The following is a 19370-nucleotide window of genomic DNA, read 5'->3' as shown; positions in this document are numbered from 1 at the left end:
CGAATTAAAACGATCCGCAAACGATCAACCTCGAGCTTCATCGAGTCTATTTACCGCCCTAAATGGACCCTCCCTCACATTTAAGCCCAACAAATACTAAACCCAAATCATTTTTTGGTTAATAAGCCCAACTCGTTTAGGTATGAAACACTGAAACAATATAAAAGCGGGGTCACAAAATCTCAAACTATATGCTCTATAAAACCTCTATATCAGCCGCCTCCGCCGTAACCTTAACCCTCCCTCACTCTCCCCTCTGACTCCTCCGCCGTACCAAAAAGCCTTCTCCTCCCTACCACCGCCGCCATGGTGTCTCACCCCAAAGACGACGCTTACCTCACCAACGTAGTTCCCAAGCGCATCCGGCTCTTCATGGAAATCCAGGCTAGGCATGCAGCTCTCCCTTCTGATCCAATCAAGTGAGTCTTCTTTCGATCCTTAAACCCTAACTCAGACCATCAGTACTGTTTGTGTGTTGGTGGTCTTTTGATTCTGTTGAGTCTTGTTCAAACCCTAAACCCTAGCGGAGACCATCAGCGGTGGTCTGAATGATTTTGATTCTTGTTGTGGACTTTTTGACTTGGTTTTAGGATTACATTGCTGGACGGGAAGGTGAAGGAGGGGAAGAAGTGGGTTACTTCGCCCTTCGACGTTGTGAAGGAGATTTCCAAGAGCTTGGCGTCCAATGCTTTAATTTCTGAGGTCAATGGAGTACTGTGGGACATGACCAGGCCTTTGGAGGGTGACTGTGACCTGAAGCTGTTTACTTTTGAGAATGCTGAAGGGAGGGACATGCACTTTCTGGCACTCTTGCGCGCATAATATGGGAGAGGTAGTGATACTTCTGTTTTGAAGTTTTGGTGTGTTTAGCTAGATTGAGTTGTATTGATGGAATTTTGATTATTGATGGAATTTTGATTTGTTGGAGGCAGCAGAGTATGGATGCAAGCTGTGTATAGGTCCTTAATATTACACCACTAGAGGAGAGGTGTGATCACCATCTCAGTTTAGTCTCTTTTGAGATATGACGTCCTTGTCAGATTTCAAACCAGATCCATATATTATCTCAGTTTTTTTTTTTTTTTTAGAATAGTTTTGGACGAGTTGAGATAGGCTTAGTTTAGTAATATACATAGCTGTCACTCTTTTTCTAAGTTGTGATTTAAACGTCCTTCAGACTACTAGCAAAAAAACAATTCACACAGATTTAATTCTCACATATTATTATCAGTAGGGCTGGGCACGGGCCCGGCCCGGCTTGGCTGCTATTTTACAGGGCCCGGGCCGGGCCCAGACCGGACACACTCTAACCAGACCGGGTTTTATTGTTTCAAATTCAAGGCCCGGAAAAAGCCCAGACCGGCGCAAGAATTTTAGAGCCTGGTAAAAGCCCGGACCGGCAAGAACTGGGCCGGTCCTGTCGGGCTTGCGGGCCTGATAACTTGAAATGAAATGCAATGCAAATCTGCTTATCTACCATTGCCAAATCTGCAATGCAATCTGCTTATCTGCATAATCTATAAGACTTATACTATGAAATCACTGGAATGTGCAAGACTGAAAGCTCAACACACTGCACAGTGCACACAACTGAGTGAACTGACAACTCAACTGCAAATCTGCAATAGCAAAACCAGACCAACTGACCAAGTGTTCAACTGTTCAACTGTTCAACTGCTCAACAAAAGCATAAAGCAGTAAACTGTAAAAGCACAGCAAAAACTAGCAAAGGCTACAAAGCAATCAAATCTCAAGTTCTCAACAACTGAATTTAATTAAAATCATCAGTCCAGCACTAACAAATTAACAGAGAAGTCATTTTAAACAACAAATATTAAATAAAACTCCAAGAGGAGTAGAGGACTAAGTAGGCAAGTATCCAATACCAATAGTCCAACAGTTCACAACAAAAATAAGTAATCAGTAAGCAATCAAACATTCAAAGTAGCTGAACAAAATCAAGGCATCAATCTGTTATCTCCATTGACAAGCCTGCTGATATGCAGTCTAGCTATGCTGTGAGTTCATAACTTCAGTTGCCGACATGCCCTTCATCTTTTACCTGTAAGAGAATAATTGAATATTAGTCTATAAGAAATGAAGAATATAACAGTGAACAAATGGAAGTATGGAAAAAATAGAACAATAGTATTCAAAATCAAAAGTCACATATAACCAACTCACATACATCAAGCTCAAGTTAACAGTATAAATTAATGATTGATTGAGGAGTAAGAATTTGCTTCAATTAAGAAATACTGATGTATACCTTTTGCTTTTTTTGTTGCAAGAGTCATTCTAAGAACTTTTGCAGGATTGGACTTGGAGGTTCCAACACCAAGAACAGCTGGAATTGTTGGAGTTGCATTAGCACTTGTTTTAGCTACTTTTGCAGCTTTTAAGGACTTTGAGGTTCTAGCTGGCTTAGCTGGCACAAATTGTGCCACTTCATCTTCGTCATCTTCATCATCTTCACTTTCTGCCACACCCACTAGCTTAGCCTTTCCTTTCCCTTTGCAGCCTTTTCTTTTGCCTTTCGCTTTGCCTCAGCTACAATAAAGTGAAATAATGAAACAATCAGACAAGTCAAATGAAATAATATTAAGACAAAATCACAAACAGACAATAGTGTCAGTATGTACCTCTTTCCATCTTTTCATAAAATTCAATCTCTGCTTGGCTTGGATAATATTCAATTTCAGATTGATCTTTTTTCTTTATCCAATTTTGCAAGCAAAGTAATGCTTCCACTATTTTAGGAGTTAAAGAACTCCTAAAAGGATCAATCACTCTACCTCCAGTAGAGAAGGATGACTCAGATGCAACTGTGCTAACTTGGATAGCAAGTACATCCTTTGCTAGAAGAGCAAGATTTGGATATTTGCAGCCATTTGTCTTCCACCAATGTAGCAGGCACCAATTAGCTGCTTCTTTCTTGGGTGGACACTCGATTGGATCAAGCAAGTATCTATCAACCTCACTCTCAACAATGACTTCGTCGGATTCAGCTAAAGCCTTTTGCCATCCTGCAGCAAAACACATATGAAACACCATATCTTACAGCCTCTCAAAACTCACAGTAAGTTCAACATTGAAGAAGAAATGAAGAACAGCCATAAACAAATTTTAACAAAAACAGAACACACAGTAGGTACTACCTTCCAACAAGTCGGCCATTTTCCCTGACATCTTCACAGCCCTGTTTCTCTTCGACTTGAAAGATGAGGTTGTTTCTTTTGCGCTGCCGAAAACGACACTTGCTGCAGTGCTGCTCATAGAAGATGTATTGTCATTGGTTGATGCATTGGTTGATGTTCTATAGATGTCAGTTAAGGCAACCAAGAGCTCCTTAACAGAGTTGGTCTTGGCTTTTGCTTCCTCAAGTGAATAATGGAACACTTGTAGGTAAGTATGAGATATGTTCTTCAGCTTGGACCTAGGATCTAATACCAATGCAACCAACAACAACTGATTCATGTCTTCAATACGTCCAAAATATTTTCTAAACTTGGCAAGCATCTTTTCTGTCATCTTCAACATCAGCAATTCAACTTCACTTCTAGTTCCAGCAGTAGGCGCAAAAAGTGCATTAATCTCCCCTTCTATTGCTACAATGTCATGAAATGCTTTATGAGCAGTGGGGTGTCTAGTCATACTCATCCTCATTGTCACATCATGAAAAACCCTCAAGATCAACACAAATATTTCAACCTTTTCCCAATTCTCATCTTGTGGTGGTCCAACTCTTGTTTTTCTTGTTCTTGGTGTCACCGGAACATACTCTTGTTCTTCTTCCTCATCGAGCTCATCTTCTTCATCAAAATAGCTTCTATACTTGTTTATTTCCTCTGCAGCCATTCTTTCAAAAGCTGGCCTCACATCTAAAGCTATGTCTAGCATTAAAAAGGTAGAATTCCATCTTGTCGGAAGATCAAGTGCAGGTATTTTTTCAGTGTCTATGTTCCCTTCTAATTTCTCCTTCTCCATGCACACCTTGAACACGTCCAATCTATTAGAACTACTTCTAATATACTTGACTGAATTTCTAATTGCTGCACAACTTTTATCCATTAAGGACAAACCAGCCTTCACTATGATGTTCAAGATGTGAGCCAAACACCTCACATGAAGGTGCTTTCCTCCAAACACTGGGGGTCTTTCCATTCAGCCATTTTCCCTTGAAGATACTCTATCACCGCCTTATTTGCACTTGCATTATCGACCGAGATAGTCAACACCTTCTCTATCCTCCAACGCAGCAAACAAGATTCTAAAATCTTGCCTATTGTTGTGCCTTTGTGATTGGGAATCACACAAAAGTTGATGATCCTCTTGTGCAAATTCCAACCATCATCTATAAAGTGCGCCGTCAACACCATATAGTTGATGTTCTGAATTGAAGTTCAAGTATCTGTCGTTAAGCACAACCTCTGATTACTTAACACCTTCTTAAGCTCCTCTTTCTTCTCATCATACAACTTCCAAAAGCACCTTACTACTGTTCTCTTAGATGGTGGAGTGAATTGCGGGACAGCCACCTTGCAAAAATGCCTAAACCCTTCATTCTCAACATGGCTAAACTGCAGCTCATCGATCATTATCATCTCACAAGCAGCTTGCACACAACGGTCATTGGTCCACCCTTTCTGGAGTTGCATTTCAGGTTCGGCTTCACCATCCCCAACAATCACAACTTGTCCATCATCTATACTTTCCCTACCAGCATACTTCTTGCATACTTTCTAAATATGCCTACGCAAAGTGCTCGTACCGTTAAAGGAAGTATCCCCTTTGAGGTCAGCACCACAACGCACGCATAGTGCACGCTTCTCATGCCCTACTTTTACTTTCTTCCCATCTTGATTAGTAAAGAGATCTCTGTCATACTTCGTAAAGTGTTCCCACACATATGAAGTCAGTTTAGAAACCTTAGGCTGAGTTGGAACAGAATCTCTTCTTCTTTTTCTCGGTGCACCCCGCGAAACCTCAGTTGCTGCTAGAGCTTCAACTACAACTGGAGCTTCTGGTTCTGCCTCCTTGTTCTCAGCCTCTACTGCAACCAAATCATCCCCGGTCTCAGCTGGTACTTTAATTTCTTCAACTTCTTCGTTTGACTTGTAACACCCAGTCTCTGAATCAGAATTGACTGAATAGCAGCCATACGATGAAGAGGACGTCGACATCTAAACGGTTTAGAGTTTAGAGTTTAGACTAAACCCTTTGTTGCAACCAAACAACAATGAAGATACAAACTCACAGACTCACAGTGCACAAAATCACAATTATTCACATATCCATATACAAACTCACAGTTCACAATAATTAACAAAATCACAATTATAGTGATTAGTGATTACTCACAGTTCAAAACCAAAAAGGCAAAAACCAACTACATAGATTCAAGTCATTCAACACTTCAACAAAACCAGTCAAGGGCAGAGAAACACTTCAACAGTTCAACTAAAGTCAATAAACTTCAAGCTAAACTTCAATCACCATCACCATCAATCTAAACTTCAATCACTATCACCATCAATCTAAACTTCAATCACTATCACCATCTATCTAAACTGAGAAGATAAAGGAAAACTCGCCAGAAAAGAGGAAGGAAACCATACCAAGAGAACTCGCCGGAAAACTCGAACCAGGAAGAGGCCGAAGAGCAACGAAACGTCGAAACGTCGAAACCCCAATTCCAGGAAGAGCCTTAATTTCTGTAAATCATCTTCTCCAAAAGAATCGATCAAAACAAGAAACAACAACCCAGATCAGAATCAAAGCCAATCTCAAATTCAGAATCGCAGATATGAACTACGAAGAGAGAGAGAGAAAGAGAGAGAGAGGAGCAGACCTTTGGTCGAGCTGCTTTTCGGTGAAGTAGTGTGTGCAAGAGTGCGACTGTGCGAGACTGAGAGAGTCTGAGACAGCGAGAGTGTGCGACTGGTGCGAGTGCAAGTGTGGCAGTGTGCGACAGCGAGAGACCGAGAGTGCGAGAGCGAGACTGAGACTCTGAGAGAGTCTGACCCTCTTAATTTAGTCAATTACGTCTTTGACCACAAATCCTGTGTGGTTGAGCTCATTCTATTATCATAGATCCTTAGAAACACCCAATAGAAGTATGACATGTATATTAGTCGGGATTTCGGGCTTTTTTTCGTTTCCAAAAACAAGGCCCGGGCCCGGACCAGTGATAAACGGGCCTGGTCCGGCCCGCCAATAAACATAGTAGGGACCGGTAAAAAGCCCGGCCCGACCCGGTCGGGCCGGCCGGTCCTAATCGGGCTTTTTCTCTCCAACGGGCTTTATGCCCACCCCTAATTATCAGTCACCGGAATCTGTGAGAGATACTAAATTCTATGACGAATAAGTTTCGTAGGGCCCATATCAATTTATGTGATAAGAACAACAACGAAAATCTGTGTGAGAAGTTTTTAGTCACAGATTACTGTGTGAATATAAAATATTATAATTAATTTACTGATTTTATGATTTAAATAGTCACAGTTTTTCGTAACAATAAGTTTTTACTACTAATATATGTGTGAAATCTTGTCAAAAAGAAAAAACATCCGTGTGATATATAGCTATAGAATTTCGTGTGAAAAAGTATTTGGGCACATATGTCAATGAAAAACATTTTGGTCTACACTAACCCTAAAAATACCCCTGCCTCTCTTATTCATTCAAACCATCAGCCTCTTTCTCTATCTTTCTCCCCATTTTCTTTATCCCTTCATCTATCTATCTCGATCTGGATTTAAGAAAAACTAGATCCATTTCAGGTATGTTCTTGGATCTTATCCTAATACTCTATGTTCAATTTGTTGTTGGATCTTAAATAATTTGTTTTGTGGTTCTTGAATCGTAGTCACTAGCAATTGCAGGCAATTGTCGACGACCCAGGACGCCCTTGCCCTTTTTAAATCGCTGATATCGGCTTACTCTGCCACTCCTACCGCTCTCAAGGTGATTGAGATGTGGTTGAACTGATTAATTTGGTTATTTCAATTTTCAATATATGTTGTAGATTGCGGCAAGGCATTGAGATATGGACAATTTGGGATTGAAAGATGCTAATTTTCATTTTTTAATAAAACAATTTCCACTTCTATATATATTTCATACTAATAACATTTGTATTTCATTATTTTCAGGCAACTGAGAAGGCCATCAAGGTGGGGTATATACTTCTCTTATTTCATCTATTGTTCTTGTGGTGATTCAATTTCATCTATTTTTTGGAAACAAACATGGTTTCTAGTAATTTTTTTTATTATGTCAACTCTTTTAAGAGACTTTCTATGAGTATTATTCTTTAACTAAAGCAATATCTCTCTAATATTTTAGGCATTCAGCTGATTCTCTTGTAACAGTTGAAAATATGAAAGGATAAAAGTGGAGATGATCAAGGATTTAAATTTTCATCTTGCTGTCAATGTAATCATTGTTTGTATAAAGTTAGTTTATGTTAGGATGTTTAGATTGTTCCTATATATAATCAGTAGGTTTACTTTGCATTTGCAAAGCTAATATGTTGTTGTGGGATAGATTCACACTATTTTGTTGAAATCTTCTTCAAGAAAAAGTAATTTAATAGCAGATGTATTTAATAATTAATTTGCAGATAATTTTTTTTTAATGCTTATATCGTTTCTCACGAATATCAATTTGAATGTTCAGATCATTTCTCATAAAAATCTGTGTGAACTAATAGTTGTTCACACTGATCTCCTATTTTATAAATCATTTACGATTTTGAATATAAGGTGGGGCCCATGTAAAATATCCGCACAGACTTTTTTATCCGTGTGTAATGAGCATTAGCCCCTCTCCAGAGAGCATGGATAACCATTTTGTGAGTGTAGCCGCCGTGACTAATTGTCACAACCCGGTTCTTAAATTAAATTACAGTTATTTACTTTTGGTATTACTTTGGTCTTTTACCGCTTTGAATAACCGTTTACTACTTAAGGACCCAAGAGTTGACTTTTTGTAGGAAAATTATTTTGGGAAAATTTCTTAAAGGAAGACGTAGAGGATGTTAATACGAATTCGTAGTCACGCTATACGTTAAAATCGGAGTTAACATGAAAAAGTTATCCAATAAAAGGGTAAATTTTGAGTTGGTAAAAAGGGAGTAAAATTTAGTGGGTGTTTAAGTTGGACCGGGTAGGTGTGGAGAAGCCCAACACCCACCCACACTCTCTCTCTCTCCCGTGAGCTCCTCCCGACCCGCCGGAGACCTAGCCACTGTCCATCGTCGTCCGGCCGCCATAGATTGCCATACCAGTCTCAAACTGTCGGCTGTCCACCCAGCTCCCTCCCTGGACCGGTGAGTGCCGCCATAACGCCGGAGTTCCCTCCTCCGGCCACCATAACTCGGGATTTTTGGCTCATCTTGAAGCTCTCATCAAGGTTAGTAATCCCTCAAAAGGAATTGGCTAAATTCGATCTTGGTAGGGAGAAATGTATAATTGAAGTTTTAGGGCTCAATTTAAGGTTTTGATTCGATTACCCTAGTTAGGCTTAGAATTGGACTAAATGCTAGTTATGGAAGTTGTTGTACGTATTGAGAGGATTGTTGTGTTAAAATTTGGGAAAACATTGGAGGTCGTCGGAGTACGGCTGCCGGCCGCCACTGCCGGCGGCGCCGCCCTTTAAGGGTAGTTTTTCATGTTTTTGAGATGGTTTTAATGAGAGGGGTTTAATGAAGTAAAGTTTGGAATTTTTGGAGTTTGATAAGGTTTGGGATTTTTCCAATGATTAAGGATTTTGGCGGTGATTAGAATGAAAATCTAGCTGTTGGATTTCCTTGGTATTTATTCTAGAATGTTAAAATTGATGAATTAAGGTTGTGGTGGAATTTGGTGTAAATCCGGTGAGCTTAACCCTAGTAAGGGTAGTGAGTTAAGCTGATACGAAGTACCCAAGTGATACTACTAATAGCGGAATTATTAATAGCACTAAAACACACAGGTAATGTAGTTCGAAGAAAATGTATTCCTCTCTTATTATTGTGCAAAAGGGTACAATGTTTATTGTCTAATGCCTTCTCTCATAATAACACTCTAGCTCTCTCTGATTCGCTTTAGTCTCTAGCACTAAGCTAGACACCTCTATTTATAGAGTCTAAATCTCTATAAATCCTTATCTAACTTGGAGAATACTCCCTAACTAAGTTAGACAACTAATCCCAAACTAAGTTGGAAAACTATTCCCCTAACAAGCTAGAAAAGCTATTTCCTTAACTAACTTGGAGAAGGAATCGGCTAATCCTTAAAAGGTTAGGATACACCCGTATCATAAGCGGAAGAGTTTTGGGGGTTTATATTCAAGTATTTATTTTCTGGAATTGGAGTTTGGTCCTAATCATATTTATTGTGCCAGGATATGAAAGGAACCTCGCTTGAGTGGTGATGCGGATATCGTCGGGCTTATGCCTAAATCTGTGAGTGGACATTTTGGTTTTAAATAAATATGCATACAAGATTTTATATTTTATTATTTTATTTTCCGAGCTTATATTATAATTTTGGCTTATGAGATGATCTTGGAAATTATTTGAGTTTGAAGCATTGAATAATGGTTGGTCATGATTTATGGATTTGAGCTCGGATTATTAATTTGGTATTTGAGTTTGGATATTTTTGTAAATTCCGGATTTCATTATGATTGTTTTAAATGGTGGACTTTGAGATTTATAAAAGATTTCCGAAAATGAGATTTTCGGTAATTCTCTTTTTATAATTTTCTCGTTTATTTGTGGATTATCGATCTTGGCATTGAGAATATTTTTAGCGAGTATTTTTGGAGTGAGGAATTATTTACAATTTATACTTATTAATTAAATCTCGCTTATAATGATGAATTTGAGAATATTTTGATGTGTGAGACACGTCATTGAGTTTTAATATAATTTTTATGATGATTTTCAAGTACCGTTGGGAACCGTACCATTCATATGATCTTGGGGAAGTTTAATGGATTTAAGTGATTTTGTATGTTTTTAGTCACCATAATATAGGGTCGCTTATATTGATTATTGCTAGCTAACCATTATTAGCAGTCCTCATCATAGGTGAGTAGAGCGCTTAGCGTGAGACGCTATTATAGCCTGGGAGGTAACCGATCGGTATTTATATTTATTTGTTAGCTAGCCATTATTAGCGGTCCTCATCATATGTGAGTTGAGCGCTTAGCGTGAGACGCTATTATAGCTTGGGAGGTATCGACCCGAGCCTTAGAGGTTCCCTTTACATGGTGATAACTCTTCCCCTTATTTATTTTTCTCAGTTATATAATTGATCAACCAGCGGGGCTGGTTTATCCCTCATTTTGAGATTTCTGTTTGATTTAACCAACGGGGCTGGTTTATCCATTATTAAGTGAATTTGGATTTAAAGTTTTAAGGACGTTCAAAGTTACGTGCAACCAAGTTTTAAAGTTGAAACATGGGAAAATTTATAAATTATGTTTTGTTAAGTTCTTTGATTTTTTTTTGTCCACTTACTCTAACGTTTTTAAATTACTTTCCCCTAGGCCCTTTGGTTTTAAATGCTAGGTATTTGAGGTCGAGCGTACATGGGGTCGAGGCATAGTCAGAGGCTGCTTCCGCTTATTTTTTTTCTATTGTTATTCTTTCATTATTAGATATGCTCTGATAACCAGTTAGTGAATTAATGTTGCCTTTGTTGTTGGTTGTGGAATTATTTTAGATGAGTAATTGTTATATTGGGAGGTGTGATGAACTTGGGGAGCAGGAAGGCTCCAGGTGTTGAGGTTGGTATGTTTGGCTTTAGAAGTGTAAGTTGGATTTTTCAGGTAAGGGTTGTCTATTTTCAAGGAAGATGATGCCAAAATTTCGGTAAATTTTCCTTGGAGGTGGACCATGTAGAATTTACTTCGGGTTTCAGGGTGAAATTCGGGGTGGGTCCTGATACTAATAGTTTGTTCTCACTGAAATCCGTGTGAAATAGTCTTATTTCACACAGATTTTAATTTGTGTGTAGCCTTGTTTTTCTAGTAGTAGCACGTTATTGGTAATATATTACGGCTTCTCAAAAGTAATTTTTTTTTGTTATTGTATGCAAACATCAGTGGAAAAAATTCAATAAATCCACTCGAGGCCTTTGCGTTACTTCTCCAGTTGACATGGTCTCATGACTCTCATCCTTTAAAGCCATGTATCAAATCATGCATCCAATTTCTTTTTCAAATATTTGTCCATGAGAACTTGTATATCAAAAGTCTGGAGTCTGGGACAACGGTCATCACTATCTTGTAATATTCTTCTCTGTATGTCATCTCCTTTAAAGAAGCAGTTTCTGGTGCTTTAAAGGCTTCCATACAGAAGAGCTTAAATTAGCTTCAAAATCAGTTAACAGTTTCACGTTAATGTACTTGGGAAAAATCTCATATGCATGGTACCTAAATTATGAGCTATTTGCACTTTTTTGGTACCTTTAACTTTTAAAACTACCCGTATGGTACCTGAACTAAAGCACATGTTTCTCATACGGTACTTCCATCCAATTTACTGTTAAGTTTGCCTAAGTGGGCTGTAAGGGTAAATCGGTTAGAACAAAGTAAAATGTTTATTTTTTTATTATCATCGCTCCTCTCTTTCTCTATCTTCTATCTCACGCAAAAAAGACCAAAATAAATGCTAAGGTTTTGTGTCTACCTAGTTTCCATTTGTTACTCTACTTGGCTCTCAAAGTGGTGTCGTTCTCCTCCGCTCCTCTCCTGTTCTTTGTGGGTAAATATTACAATTAATGATTCTACAGTCTCTACTCCCTGGACCAAACGAAGTATTAACGCACAATGCTTCCAATTGTTCTTCCTGATCCACGTTATCAAGAATGAGAAAAACTTTTCTATTACACAGTCTATCCCTGATTATATCTTTTCCCATTTTATTGGTTTTTCACATCTTAATTAATATTACTTTTCAATAAGTTAAAAAAAAATTTCTTTTGTAAATGAACTGCAACTTGCTTTTCAGTTACCTCAATAACATACTAAAGAAAGTTGTAAATGAACTGCACCTTGCTTTTCAGTTACCTCAATAACATACTAAAGAAAGCTGTCACCTTCAATTTCTGCATATTCTGTATCCCTAAAATAGGAAAACCACCCTTTATTCTTTTATGGCAAATCTTTTATAACATTTGAGCAAGTAAAATACAATCCTTGTTTGTTTATATGTATTTTAACTCAGATGTTATAATTCCATAGCGAAATGGATTGTACATTCAAACAAATCATTTTCTATTTTCTTCTCATCTTCTTCCTCCGTTTAGATTGACCTATAAAATCTAAACATGATGATTGTGAAAAAATACAACAAAAAAAAAGGAGGATTGGAAAAACGGAAGCCCTTCTAGTGAGGACCATTAAGTTAAAGGACTAGTTGAGAACTTTTCAGTTTATGATTTTAAAAACTTATTTTTCGATCATATCTTGGCATCTCATCCGTTCAGTTTTTAGGTCTATATGAGTAGATCAATCTTACAAATTTTTAGTCAAATTGGTGATCGTTAAAGTAACAAACTAGATCAAATTAATGGACGAACCAAATCTATCAAACATGAACTGTTCAAGTTCATAATTGGTGAATCACACTTATGAATGTCTTAACGATTTTCAATATGGCTGAAAATTTGCAGAAATGATCTACTCATAAATACCTATAAACTGAACGGTCAAGATGTGGATATAAGATTGAAAAATGGGATAAGCCGAAAAATCCTCAACTTAAAGATCCTCAATTAGAAAAAAAATTTCCGATGCACATCCACAAAATGGATCCCATCTTAAAATCAATGAAGCAAATGAAAACAAAGACAAAAAAAAAAAATTAAAAAAAACAACAAATGTCAATTTTGGACAAACTGACAGTATTGCCCAACAAAAAATAACAGTATTGCCCAACAAACAATAAGCCCAAATCGTTTTGGTCTGAAAGAGTGAAAACAAGTACAAGAGCGGTCACAAAATGACAGCGAATCTGAAACTATATGCTCTATAAAACCTGGATATCAGCCGCAGCCGCTTTCTCATCTTGTCTCCTCGGCCGGAACCTTAACCCTCCCTCACTGTCTCCTCTGACTCCTCCGCCGTACCGGAAAGCCTTCTCCTCCCTACCACCGTCTCCTTCCGTTGCCATGCCGCCGGCCGCCGCCGCCATGTTGTCCCACCCCAAAGACGGCGCTTACCTCACCACCGTAGTTCCCAAGCGCATCGGGCTATTCATGAAAATCCATGCTCAGCAGCACGGCGAGCGTCAAGCCCTACCTTCCGATCCAATCAAGTGAGTCTTCTCTCAGACCCTAAACCCTAACTTTTGATTCTGTTACGTCTTGTTCAAACCCCAAACCCTAGCCGAGACCATCGGCGTTGGTCTGAATGGATTTTGATTCTTGTTGTGGACTTTTTTGAGTTGTTTGTAGGATTACATTGCCGGACGGGAAGGTGAAGGAGGGGAAGAAGTGGGTGACTTCGCCCTTCGACATTGCGAAGGAGATTTCGAAGGGGTTGGCGTCCAATGCGTTGATTTCTGGGGTCAATGGACAGCTGTGGGACATGACCAGGCCTTTGGAGGGTGACTGTGAACTGAAGCTGTTTACTTTCGATGATGATGAAGGGAGGGACACCTTCTGGCACTCCAGCGCCCATATTCTTGGAGAGGTAGTGAGACTTTTGTGTTTTCAAGTATTGGTGTGGTTAGATTGATTTGTATTGATGGAATTTTGATTCTTTGCAGGCACTTGAAGCGGAGTATGGATGCAAGCTGTGTATAGGTCCTTGCACCACTAGAGGAGAGGTTCGATTATTTTGATTTTGTTTGATAGGGCTGTGATTTTGTTTTTTCGTGTTTACTCATTCGTGCTTGAATTTGATGACAGGGTTTCTATTATGATGCATTTTATGGTGATTTGGGGTTAAATGAGGAGCACTTCAAGTTAATTGAATCAGGAGCAGACAAGGCTGTTAAGGTCGGTTTGTGATGTTGTATAAATGTTTATGTAAAGGAACCTTTATTCAGGGAAACTGTTCTACCTTGACTGATTGCAAATCACATTAGGTGTTTCAACTTTTTACTATTTCTAGCTCTTGACCTCTTATTTTAATTTTTTTCTTCCAGGAAAAACAACCATTTGAGCGCATTGAAGTAACAAAGGATCAGGCACTTGAGATTTTCTCTGATAATGAATTTAAGGTAAGTGAAGCTGCCAATTAATTTCTTTCTAATTAAATGAGTTTAACTTATTTGGTATATGGATTACTTCATATATGTTTTTTTTGTTTGCTCTATTTTAATCAGGTTGAAATCATCAACGATCTTCCAGCCGACAAAACGATCACCGTCTACAGATGTGGCCCCTTGGTTGACTTGTGTCGTGGACCGCACATACCAAACACATCGTTTGTCAAAGCATTTGCATGTTTGAAGGTATGTTAACACATCATTTCTGTTTTGTATGCATCGGGTCACCTCAGTGTATTTGATTTATGAATTTGTAATTTCAGGCTTCATCCGCCTACTGGAGAGGAAATAAAGATCGTGAAAGCTTACAGAGAGTTTATGGAATATCTTATCCTGATAAGAAAAGATTGCAGGTGACATTAAGTTTGACTTGTAACTTTGGCTTTGGTTTACTTATCTCATTTCTTGTTTCTATCAACTACTTCAGCTGAGTTTGTAAGTGTTGTTAAAATCTAAAGAACCTTGTACGCATTGTTGCAATAGTTAATCAAATGACATTCTCAATAAAAATATTATGGGAATAGTTCAATGCTACATGATAGTATTTTACTTGACCATAGCTTACAGATTGCACTTGTGTTGAAAAAGGTTTCACTTATGGAGGAAAAAACTTTTGTGTTTTAAGTAACCAAAGACTGTAGTACAGTTGGTACCTGAAAGGCTGAAATTTATTGATTCCACACCATTTGAACTTAAACCTGGTGTGTCTACAAATACACCAACTTACTGAAGCTGCATAAAGTTAAATAACGACATGCTGTTGAAGACATGCCATGTCCTTTTTAACGAGTTTAGACTGTTATCGTAATCCGTATTGAACAATAAATGCTGAGACAAATGAAAAATAATTTTGTAGTTGTCAGTTGGGATAAAAAACCAGTAAAAGCTCTGCCAATGCATTATTGTGGTCATTGGACTTGAAGTATGTCATTCTTCCTAATTTGGACTTTCTTTTTGCAGACATATCTCAAGCATTTGGAAGAAGCAAAAAAATATGATCATAGATTGTTGGGTACAAAGCAGGAGCTGTTCTTCAATCACCCACTTAGGTATGCTTTGGATTATATTCATTCATTGTTTTGTTGACCAAGATTGCCCAAAATATTTGTTTAATTATTACTCTTTGTCAATTCAGTCCAGGAAGCTGGTTCTTTCTGCCCAATGGCACCCGGATTTATAACAAGCTTATGAACTTTATAAAGAATCAATACAGAAAAAGAGGATACCAAGAGGTTGATAAATTTTCAGTTATTATGCTGTCCCATTAGTCATAAATGATTTGTACTCAGTTGTACTTTCTTTGGCAGGTTATATCGCCTAACATGTACAATATGCAACTCTGGGAAACATCTGGTCATGCTGCGAATTACAAGGAGAATATGTTTGTCTTTGAGGTGAATTTTTATATACCTTTTAAATATTTATGTTCCAGCACCTTTTTTTGCTTAAATGTAATCTATCTGTCAGTAATAAGGAAATGGAAAACAAAATAGTGAGATATAAGAGTACAGATTGTTTATTTTTATTTTTATTATCTTGTGCAAGAATATGTTTTCTGGGGAACTTTGTATTGCTGGCTGATGCATAAGAAGGTAGGAAAGCAAATGGGGTATTATTGATTACTTATTTCAGTAGTTATTCTATCCTTTATGAACATGACTGAGTTTTACTTGATAAAATTTTGTATATGATGAACTGATAATATTGTGTTTCCACTCCAGATTGAGAAACAAGAGTTTGGATTGAAGCCCATGAACTGTCCAGGGCATTGTTTAATGTTTCAGCACAGAGTTCGTTCCTATAGAGGTAGATTATCTGTCTTCGTTTTGATTTTTCCTTTATCTTGACAGATAGTGAATTAATACTTGTTCTTGTTCATGTCCATCATAGCCATTTAATATTGTTATTTTATATATTCTAAAGAGCTTCCTCTTCGACTGGCTGACTTCGGGGTTTTGCATCGGAATGAGGCCAGTGGTGCACTCACTGGATTAACTCGTGTCCGGAGATTCCAGCAGGTATATTCTTGGGTATTTGGCCAGTGCCTCTCAGCACTTTCTTATTGATGTTCTTAATTAAGGACAGTGTTATTCTTTTGTTTCTTTTCTTTTATTCGTACGATAGTAAATGTTTAAACCTTCTTGACCAAGTTTTATTCACATATGCTTCAGGATGATGCTCATATCTTTTGCAGGGAGTCACAAGTGAGTTAAACTTAATTTATTTTCCTCTTCACTATTAAATATATTTTAGATTTCAAGTGTAAGACTCATTATGTGGTTCTCTTTTTCAGATAAAAGATGAAGTTAAGGGCGTCTTAGACTTCATCCAGTACACCTACGATATATTTGGCTTCACTTTTGATCTGAAGCTATCAACTGTAAGCTGTCCCTGACAATGTGCCCTTCTTGTGAATCCCATAACTCTCTTTCAAGGATAGGGAGTTCAGCTTAATTGCGTTGTGAAAAGTACCTCAGCTTAATTGTTTGTGTTGTAGAGGCCAGAAAAGTACCTTGGAGATATAGAAACATGGGAGAAAGCTGAGGCAGCTCTTACAGAGGCATTAAATGAATTTGGCAAACCCTGGCAGGTACTTTTAATAATGCTCTAGTTGCCTCTATGGTTCTAGCTAATACTTTATTTGGTACCTGATCTAGTGTTTATTTTTAGGTGATAGGCACCTAATGATCATAAGATTAATGTATAGCATGTAAGTTTATGTAATGGCTTTGCTGTTAAGCTTGTTGGATATTGGCTAGGACTCTTTATTGTCCTCATTCATGTGGACCTAGAGTAGAATGACAATATTTTGTGGCTGATGGTGCTGTTTAGGTCCATTATCTGTTTTAAGAGCACTCCTACATGTGCCTCTGAGTTATTGTTTGTGCACAGAGTTTTACATTTTCAGTCATGTTACAGATAAATGAAGGGGACGGTGCATTTTACGGACCAAAGATAGATATCAGTGTATCTGATGCATTGAACAGGAAGTTTCAGTGTGCAACATTACAGGTATATTGTCGTCAATTTTTCTGTCCGACGATCATTTGTTTTGTTGTTTATGTGATTTTAACTTTTTTGGGGAAAAACACTGGTTGCAGCTTGATTTTCAGCTACCTGCTCGCTTTGAGCTGTATTACTCAGCAGAGGGTGAAGAAGGCAAAAGGGAGGCACCTGTTATGATTCACAGAGCTATTTTGGGTTCTGTTGAGCGTATGTTTGCTATACTGTTGGAGCACTACAAGGGGAAATGGCCATTCTGGCTTAGTCCACGTCAGGCAATTGTTTGCCCTGTCTCTGACAAATCCCAGCCCTATGCTCAACAGGTGAGTTTTTTTGTCCTTCATTGGTTGACTACTTTAAAATTTCATTAGTATTTTGCTGGTACTCTTTCAAGGATTTATACATTACGTGCATTAATGTTATTAAATATGTACATGCAAAATAATTTTACATTCCATCCTTAAAGTAGTTTTTTTCGAAAATTTATTCCTTAGAGCAGTTACTCTTAATAAGGTGCCCTTTTTTTGACCGAGTAAGTTGCTCTTTTATATTTTTTTATATTCTAGATGACAGTGCAACTTCCTCACCCCTGATATCAGTCAGATTTGAACCACGAATTGCCATGTTAGTTAGGCTAGCTAACCAACAGACCACGGCTCACCGGCTCTTTGAGATCTGTTGTTTTGATCCGAGGTTCTTGAATTAAGTCAATCACTTCAAGACTTTGTTTTCTCATCTTCCATTTTCCTGCATCCATTGTCTGTCTATTGTATGAGCCTTTCTAGGCTGACTTGCTCATTCTGCAAACCGAACTAGTGAGTAGGCTCTCATGGAGCTAATTGTACCAAGCTAGAGCAGTTTGCGTACAGTTTTGGTTACGCATTGGAGCCGAGCCAAAAACTAATCTGGTTTAGTGAAATCTGTATTTCCTGTAATATCGAAATAGGAACTTAACCTGGTTGCGGGGATTTATAATTGCAATTGATATTCTTAATTTAATTAAATAAAAAATGCTTATGATATTTACTTAGAGATATATTCTTTGAATCTTACCATTGTTAAATTAATTGTCTGTTTCATTTTTGTAGGTCCGGGACAGGATATTTCAAGCTGGTTATTATGTTGATGTTGACACAAGTGATAGAACCATACAGAAAAAGGTTTGCATTCTTAACTTCGTCCTAGTACATCAAATTTTCTATTTTTCAGATTGTAAGTGTTATTTTTATTTATTGTTAACTTTGGCCATTACACATGCTCTCTCTCTCTCCCTCTCCCTCTCCCTCTCCCGCTCCCTCTCCGTGGCTTATGAGGCAATAATGAATTGATGTTAACCATTGATAGTCTATTAGATTCTTTCTGCCTTGCATCATTCATCACAGTCAACATTCAACCCAATCATATGATTCATATCAGTATTGCTTCACCACTGTCAAATTATTTAATGAACTGAAGAGCCGAGCTTCTCATCCTTGGATTGCTTGCTTTTGTTCCTGCAGGTCCGAGAAGCTCAGATGGCACAGTACAACTACATTCTAGTTGTTGGCGAGGAGGAAGTCAAAACTGGACAGGTTAATTATCTTCTTTAATATCTTCATAATGTTGTATTTCACCCTACTAGCAATGGTCTGGCCACAAACATTATGTCATTTTGTTAGGTTGCCCCTCAACAATAGTTCTCTTATGGGGAATAAGCTTTGTACGTGGGGCATGGTTTAGTGCAATTTTCTTTGCTGTGACGAAACCGGAAAATGATAATTGTCATAAAACCATTACATGCTTGGTGTTATTTTTTCTGTTAAAAGTGAGATTTCTCTTTGATCATTTCAGGTTAGCGTACGGGTTAGGGATAAGGGAGATTCCAATGTAATGAGCATGGATGGCCTTCTTGAACACTTCAAGAATGAAGTTGAAGCTTTTCATTAGATTTTTTTTAAGAATGCTGAAAGTAATTATAGACTTCTATCAGATGAACAACACGAGGCTTTTGTGTTCTTACTGGAATCTGTTTTAATTCCCGTCTGATATCCTAGTACTACAATGGATTATACTGTGTATTGCACATTTTGCAGAGTGAAATGTAGTTATAGCTTTTGTC

The 19370-nt window shown here is 37.9% G+C and overlaps 2 protein-coding genes across 2 annotated transcripts; both read left to right on the top strand.

Moving 5' to 3' along the window:
- The first annotated feature begins 210 nt into the window (after nt 1–210).
- LOC101312042 (threonine--tRNA ligase, mitochondrial-like) lies at nt 211–1013 on the top strand. The gene is made up of 2 exons (XM_004296420.1): nt 211–419; nt 591–1013. The coding sequence occupies exons 1-2, from the start codon at nt 307–309 to the stop codon at nt 820–822; spliced, it is 345 nt and encodes a 114-aa protein (XP_004296468.1). The 5' UTR covers nt 211–306; the 3' UTR covers nt 823–1013.
- A 12026-nt stretch (nt 1014–13039) lies between these two features.
- Nucleotides 13040–19370, top strand: LOC101311748 (threonine--tRNA ligase, mitochondrial-like). Its single transcript, XM_004296419.1, has 20 exons — nt 13040–13312; nt 13452–13689; nt 13766–13825; nt 13908–13997; nt 14147–14221; nt 14327–14455; nt 14533–14622; nt 15230–15318; nt 15405–15501; nt 15577–15663; nt 15991–16075; nt 16193–16287; nt 16441–16473; nt 16563–16649; nt 16767–16859; nt 17189–17281; nt 17371–17595; nt 18361–18432; nt 18772–18843; nt 19103–19370. Exons 1-20 carry the CDS (start codon nt 13167–13169, stop codon nt 19196–19198), a joined length of 2052 nt encoding a protein of 683 aa, XP_004296467.1. The 5' UTR covers nt 13040–13166; the 3' UTR covers nt 19199–19370.

This window comes from Fragaria vesca, linkage group LG4 (assembly GCF_000184155.1).
Source record: "Fragaria vesca subsp. vesca linkage group LG4, FraVesHawaii_1.0, whole genome shotgun sequence".
In the NCBI taxonomy this organism is placed as follows: domain Eukaryota; kingdom Viridiplantae; phylum Streptophyta; class Magnoliopsida; order Rosales; family Rosaceae; genus Fragaria; species Fragaria vesca.
This window is presented reverse-complemented; position numbering and strand designations above follow the sequence as displayed.